Source organism: Nyctibius grandis, chromosome 1 (genome assembly GCF_013368605.1).
Source record: "Nyctibius grandis isolate bNycGra1 chromosome 1, bNycGra1.pri, whole genome shotgun sequence".
NCBI classification, from domain to species: domain Eukaryota; kingdom Metazoa; phylum Chordata; class Aves; order Nyctibiiformes; family Nyctibiidae; genus Nyctibius; species Nyctibius grandis.
Window position 1 is genome coordinate 810,735 of NC_090658.1, and position 6,780 is coordinate 817,514.

Sequence of the window (6,780 nt, forward strand, 5' to 3'; positions counted from 1 at the left end):
TGCCCGACCCCGCCGGGCGCGCAGGGGTTTAACCCCACGGTTCGGGGGAGAGGAGGGGGCGGCCGGGTGGGCACCGCGTGGGGGCTTCTCCCCGTGCCCGGCCCAGCGTGGGGGCCGTGCCCCGGCAGCAGACGCCGTTCGCCTCTCCTGCCCGCGGTGCCCGCGCTGCCGGCGGGGAGGCCGGACGCCGGGGCGATGGGCGCTGCCTGCCCGCCGCTGCCCGCCGCCACTGCCCGCCTCTCCCCCCCGGCACCCCCATTTAAAACCCGAGGAGGAGCGGGTTTTCGATGCCGATGCCGAGGCGATGCCCGCGGCTGGCTGCGAGGCCGTTGTCCCCTCTTCCCCCCACCCCACCTTCGTCGTTTGAGGAGAAACACTCACGATCTTCACACCGACGTTTCTTGGGGCGGGGACACCCATAGAAATCCCCCCAGACACTCGCCCCATCCGCGTTATACGAGGCTGCCTTCCTGCGTTCTTATTCGGGTAAGAAAGAGGCGGATTTCGGTGCCGGGTGGGCAGCAGCGGGTTTGCAGGGGAAGGTGTCGGGCCCCGGCCCGGAGCAGAGCCCCGCTGCCGAGCGCGGCCCCTCGCCACCGGCAGCTCCCCCCGCAAGCCCAAACCCCCTCCCCGGAGCCCTTGGCCATGTCCCCGCCCGTGGGTCCCGGCCCCGCGGCGGCCATCGGGGCTGGAGGCGGGGCAGGTGCCCGTGCGTGTCCGCGTCCCGCGTGGGAACGAGCGCGGGGAGTGGGCCGGGGGGTGACCTTGCCACCCCAAGTTGGGGGGCTTGAAGACCCCGCTCCGCCTTCCCGCAGCCCTAAAACGGGCCCGGGGGGTGTGAGGGGGGGCGTCCCGTGGGGACGGGGCGGGCGGAGGGTGCCGGCCCCCCCCCCGCCCCCCCCTCTCCGCGGCGGGGAGCGACGGCCGCGGCCATTTAGGAGCGGGCGCGGGAGCCAATGGGCGGCCCCTGCACCGTGACGGCCGAGATTGACGTGTTTCCCACGTCAAATTGATCCCAAGTAGCGGCGGGGGCTCCCCGCGAGCGGGGAACCGGCCCGGCGCCGCCAGGACACCCCCGCCGCCCGCCCGCCGCCGCTCCCCGGGCCCTCCTCTATGCCGGGCCGGCGGCCGGGGCCGGGGCCGGGGCTGCGGCGCGGCAGGCAGGCGGTGCCCCCTCCCCGGGCGGAGCGGCGCTGCCCCGGCGCCGGGCCATGGGTAAGCGGGGGCGGCGGCGGGGAGGGCTCCGCGACGGGCTCCGCGGGGTCGCTTGGCGGAGGCGAGAGGGGAGGGGGGGGGCGGCACTGGGCTGGTGGGGGGGGCGCCGGGCCGGACCGGACCCCCGCCCGCCGGCCCAGGCACCGTCGCTGCGGCCCCGCCGAGCGGCCCGGGCTGCGGCGTGGCCCTCCGGGCCGTGGGGGGGGCGGGTGGGGGTCCGGGCCGCTGTGCCCGGCTGGGAAGGCTCTCGGCTCCCCCCTTCCTCCCCGCTCCCTTTCACTCTGCTCGCTTCTTTCGGTTCTTTCTCCCGTTCTCGTTGTTTCTATTTTTTTCCCCTTGTCTTTTTTTTTTCCCCCCTCTTTTTTTTGGTCTTTGTTTCTTTTTTTTACCCTTATCTTTTTTCTTTCTTTTTTTCCTTTCTTTTTTCTTTCTCTTTTTTCTTTCTCTTTTTTCTTTCTCTTTTTTCTTTCTCTTTTTTCTTTCTCTTTTTTTCTTTCTCTTTTTTCTTTCTCTTTTTTTCTTTCTCTTTTTTCTTTCTCTTTTTTCTTTCTCTTTTCTCCTTCTCTTTTCTCCTTCTCTTTTCTCCTTCTCTTTTCTCCTTCTCTTTTCTCCTTCTCTTTTCTCTTTCTCTTTTCTCTTTCTCTTTTCTCTTTCTCTTTTTTCCTTCTCTTTTTTCCTTTTTGTTTTTTCTTTCCTGCTCTCATTTTCCTTTCCTTTCCTTTCCTTTCCTTTCCTTTCCTTTCCTTTCCTTTCCTTTCCTTTCCTTTCCTTTCCTTTCCTTTCCTTTCCCTTTTTCCTCTTTCCCCCTTCCCCTCCCCACTGCAGCCCCATCTGTGCCCCACGCCCGCTTGCCAGCTAGACGTGCGCCGGCCGGGCTGCCCGCGGGGGCCACGACTTGCGCGGCGGCGGGTCCCCATCCCTCCCTCCCTCCCTCTCCTCCGTCCCTCGTTCCCTCCGCCGCGGGCCGCCCGCCGGTAACGCGCTCCGCCGGCCCGCCGCAGAGCACACCTACGGGGAGGTGAACCAGCTGGGCGGCGTCTTCGTGAACGGGCGGCCGCTGCCCAACGCCATCCGGCTGCGGATCGTGGAGCTGGCCCAACTGGGCATCCGACCCTGCGACATCAGCCGCCAGCTCCGCGTCTCGCACGGCTGCGTCAGCAAGATCCTGGCCCGTTACAACGAGACCGGCTCCATCCTGCCCGGGGCCATCGGCGGCAGCAAGCCGCGGGTCACCACCCCCAACGTGGTCAAGCACATCCGAGACTACAAGCAGGGCGACCCCGGCATCTTCGCGTGGGAGATCCGCGACCGGCTGCTGGCGGACGGCGTCTGCGACAAGTACAACGTGCCCTCGGTCAGCTCCATCAGCAGGATCCTGCGCAACAAGATCGGCAGCCTCTCCCAGCCCGGCCCCTACGACGGCGGCAAGCAGCCGCCCCCCCAGCCCGCCCTGCCCTACAACCACATCTACCAGTACCCCTACCCCAGCCCCATGGCCTCGCCGGCCGCCAAGATGGGGGGGGGACACCCCGCTGCCCCCGTGGCGGCGGCCCACGTCGGCCTGCCCCGCTCCTGGCCCTCGGCGCACTCCGTCACCAACATCCTGGGCATCCGCACCTTCGTGGAGCAGACGGGTGGGTACCGCGCCGGGCACGGGGCTGCGGGCAGGGATCGCCCCTCGCCTCGCCAGACGGGGCTTTTTGGTTTATATTTTATTTTATTTTTTTGGTCGTCGCACCCCGCTCCGGCAGGACGGGGCGGCGGGGCCAGATGCAGCGAGGCTCAGACATCTTGAACTTTTTATGAAAAATGTGGAAAATATTTTCGTGGGGATGATAGATTGCCGACCGCAAATTCGGAGCCCTGAATTTTCCCTTTGCAAAGGGAAAAAAAAAAAATAAATGGAGGGGGGTATAAAAAGGGGGAGAAAACAAACCAGGGGAGAGGAAAAAGAGGGGAAAAAGAGGAAGGCAAGACACCTCGGAAAACGGGCACGGCGCTCTCCGGGATCCCCCCGAGAAATCGCCCTGGTTTTCTTAAAAACCAAGCCGGGGAGGAGGAATCGGGGGACACCGCAGGGCCGCAGCCGCCGGGGCTCCGGGCAGCGGCGGGAGGCGAGGGGAGCACCGGCAGCCCCGGGGGGGGACATAGCGAGGGGAGAGCGAGTCCTTTTATCCTTCCAAAAGCCCGAGTAAATCAACCGCATGCGTTTCCCTCCGTGCAATCATTTATCTTTAAAATTCCGATGTCACTTTTCTAAATCTCCTTCGTCAGAAGAGAAATTGGGCCTCCGAAATTATCGGGAGAGTGGGGATGGAGGGGGGGGCGCGGAAAGCCGGGCCGAGGGACCGGGTTTGGGGGGGACAACCTCTCCCCCCCGGGGTACCAAACGAGCGGACACCTAATAAGGACCGAGCCTGTCCCGGGCCGTCCCGGTCCTTTCGGCGGGGGAGCGGGCTGTGACCCCGGGATGCTGGCGGAGAGCGGGAGGCGAGACGGGTCTATATTGCCCCCCATCCCCATCGGGTTTATACCGACAGGCACTTGCAAACCCGTGTTTTCCCCCCGTTTCACCCCAATCCCCGCTCGGGGGACAAAACCTGCGCGGCCGGGTCCGGGGCGGGGGGCGAGGGCTAACGCTAACGGAGCCGTCGCTCTCTCCTCCCCAGGGGCTCTGGCTGGCACCGAGGGCTCTGCCTACCCCCCCAAAATGGAAGACTGGCCCAGCGTGAACAGGACGGCCTTCCCCCCGGGCCAGGCAGTCAACGGCATCGACAAGGCTGCCATGGAAGGAGATATCAAATACCCGCAGGTAACTGCTTTGGGTGGCAGGAGGGCACAGGGAGGGGGGCAGAAGGGGACAAGGCGGGGGGGGGGGGGGCTTTTTCCCGTTGCCCCCGTTCCCCTCAGCCCGGGCTCCGCACCGCCGCGGCCAGCTGGACCCGCACCTCCCCGGGGGGGCAACCCCGACGGCCGGGGCCGGGCGGGTTGTTCCGAGCCCCCGCCGTAGCCCGGCGGTGGCCCCGTCGCGCACAGCGATGCTTCCCCCGGTACCCTCCGTGACTCTTTGTGCCTGTCCCCAGCCCGCCCCGGGGCTCTCCGCCGTGGGCAGCTTCCTCCCGGCCTGCGCCTACCGCCCCTCCAACCAGCACGGCGTCTACGGCGGGCCGGCCGGCGGCTACATCCCCCCGGGCCACCCCTGGCAGCCGCAAGGTAGCCCTTTAGCCCACCCGGGGCCCGGCGTGACCCTGCACGGCGGCGACCTGGCCACGGCGATGGCGTTCAAGCAGCCCGGGAGGGAAGGTGAGCCGCGGGGGGGAGGTACGGGGCGGTGGGGGGTACCCCCGGAGAGGGGCGGGCGGAGAGGAACGGGGGGGCTAAGGGACTCGGTGCGGGTCCCCCCACCTTCAGGAAGAGTTTACGTCCTGAATATTTTAAATATTCATCATATTCCACCCCCCGAGGGCTCTCGGGCTGGCGGTTGCGGTGCCCAGGGTTTGCCTTGCCGCTGCCCCGAGCCCCCCCGGGCCCCCCGCCGCATTATTCGATGGGTCCCGATCCAGCCCCCTCACCCAGCGCCTCCCCCCCCGGCCTCAGCCTGCACATCGGGGTTATAAACTGGGAATAAAAAATAAAAAATAAAAACCTCGCGGTTTGCACCGGTGGGCGCTGGAAATGGCCAGGGAAGGGGGGAGATTGGGGGCGAATCCTGCGCTTTGCACCCCCCGGGCGGGGCTGGCTTTGTCGGGGTGCGGAGGGACCCGCGGAGGCTTCTCCCCAAGTCCTCCGAGTATTAACAACGACAACAAGAGGTAGTAACAGCCCCTCTCTCCCCGAGGAGCCTCGCCGATAACGCGGACAGGAGTCAGGAATTACTAACACCATAAATCCCCCGCCGTGGGGAGCGCTTGGAGATAAACTCCCTGTGGGAATCACCTGGGTTTGATTTCATCGTATATGTTAGAGGCTGTTAATTGTTTCTTTTATCTCCTGCTAATTATTCCGGTTCGTTGGTGGAAGATTTATTTCCTCTATAGGCAGTTTCGTTTTAAAAATCCCACTCTCCCGTTCTGGATATAAAAACTCGGTCGATATCTTTCTCCTTTTCCGACTTTCTATTCTTTTTCACATTTGCAATTAATTTCCCAATTATTAGTCCACTTCTTTATTGCTTTTTTTTTTTTGGGGGGGGGTGTTTAATTATTTTGTTGTGTTTTTCTTTTTTTTTTTTATACGAATCTTTACCGTTTCTAACCTAACTACGGCAACCCGCTGTGAGTTTTAACACCAGCTGTCCTGGGGATGAATTATTGCGAGTATCAGTGGGTGAAAATAGATAATTGTAAACCAATTCCTTGAAAAAAAAAATAGAGAAAGGGAGCGCGAGAAAGCGAGGGAGAGGAAGGAAAGGGAAATAATAAAGGGAGAGAAAAGGAAAGAGAGAGAGAAAGAAGGGTAGGAAAAAAAGGAAGAAAATAAGGAAAGAAAACGAACGGAGGAGGAAAGACGACCTGAGCTTATTTGGTGTATTTTCGAGGTACTTTAAATGACTCGGAGCCTGACTCTTCTGCCTTGCCACTCTTCAAGCTGCCTCTGCCGAAAGGCCCGCAGACTTTCTTTAAACCTTTGTGGGTTTTTTTTTTTGTTTTTCGTGGTTTTTGGTGGTTTTTTTTTTCTTTAAAACCTTTTTTTTTCTTTTTAATTTCATTCGCATCGGTTTTCTGATTCCGCTGCTTATTTGGGACAAACCAAACATCGGATTATGCGGCAAAATGCCCCCCGAGCAGGGGGGCTGGAGGAGGAAGGGCAGGGGGGGGAGCCGGGGGGGCGGCCCCTGCGGGACCCCGAGGAGGGGGGGGAAAGGGGCCGAGAGAGAGGAAGGGAGAGAAGGAAAGAAAGAAGGAGGGAAGGAAATAAATAGAGAGGGGGGAAAAACTCAGCCGGATGATTTCACCCCCCAGTTCAGACCTTTTCCGATTTCACAGCCGTTATTTCCCCAGAAAAATCTCCCTGCTTACCCCAATGCCCCCGGAGCCCCGGGCCACTCCGTGTCCCCTGTCTGCCCCAAAGCCCGTGTGGGGGGGATATGGGGGGCTTGACCCGGCCTTGGCCCTGCACGGCGATGCTTCCCAGGGCCAAGCTGTGCCCGGGATGAGCCGGGGCTGGGGAGAAGCTCAACAGCAGTTTACCTACAGCTCTTGCCTTTTTTTTTTTTTCCCTTCTATCCTTGCAGTCGCGGACAGAAAACCTACCAGCCCCGTGGGGAAGTCTCCAGACCCTCTAAGTACCATCCACGGACTCTCTATCCCAGCCTCCTCTTCCTAGAGCAGTCAAGAGACGGTGACTCTTGGAATAAGCACCTGCAAACTGTAACCGAAGCCCGAAGTGCCATCGAACTGTGCCCGAAGTGCCACCGCCTTCGGCAGGTGCCTGCGGGGACGAGGACACAGCCCGGGTGGTGAGAGGTGACATCCTCCCACGGCAAATCCCTGCGCAGGGGAGCGTGGCCGGGACATTCAGGCAGGCTGCCCGGAGGGACGCTTAACCTCCATCGCATCGGAAAGG

General features: G+C 62.1%; 1 protein-coding gene across 1 annotated transcript; it reads left to right on the forward strand.

The window, feature by feature from the left end:
* Nucleotides 1-1,113: 1,113 nt before the first annotated feature.
* PAX1 (paired box 1) lies at nucleotides 1,114-6,540 on the forward strand. The gene is made up of 5 exons (XM_068416308.1): nucleotides 1,114-1,215; nucleotides 2,075-2,849; nucleotides 3,885-4,027; nucleotides 4,299-4,518; nucleotides 6,449-6,540. Exons 1-5 carry the CDS (start codon nucleotides 1,114-1,116, stop codon nucleotides 6,538-6,540), a joined length of 1,332 nt encoding a protein of 443 aa, XP_068272409.1.
* Nucleotides 6,541-6,780: the final 240 nt, after the last annotated feature.

What these genes read in the sequence shown, in the direction of transcription:
- PAX1 (XM_068416308.1), top strand. Translation starts at nt 1,114, where the DNA reads ATGCCGGGCCGGCGGCCGGGGCCGGGGCCGGGGCTGCGGCGCGGCAGG. An exon ending in GCCCCGGCGCCGGGCCATGG is followed by an intron (nt 1,216 to 2,074) that starts GTAAGCGGGGGC and finishes CTTGCCAGCTAG; the next exon opens with ACGTGCGCCGGCCGGGCTGC. An exon ending in CAAGCAGCCCGGGAGGGAAG is followed by an intron (nt 4,519 to 6,448) that starts GTGAGCCGCGGG and finishes CTATCCTTGCAG; the next exon opens with TCGCGGACAGAAAACCTACC.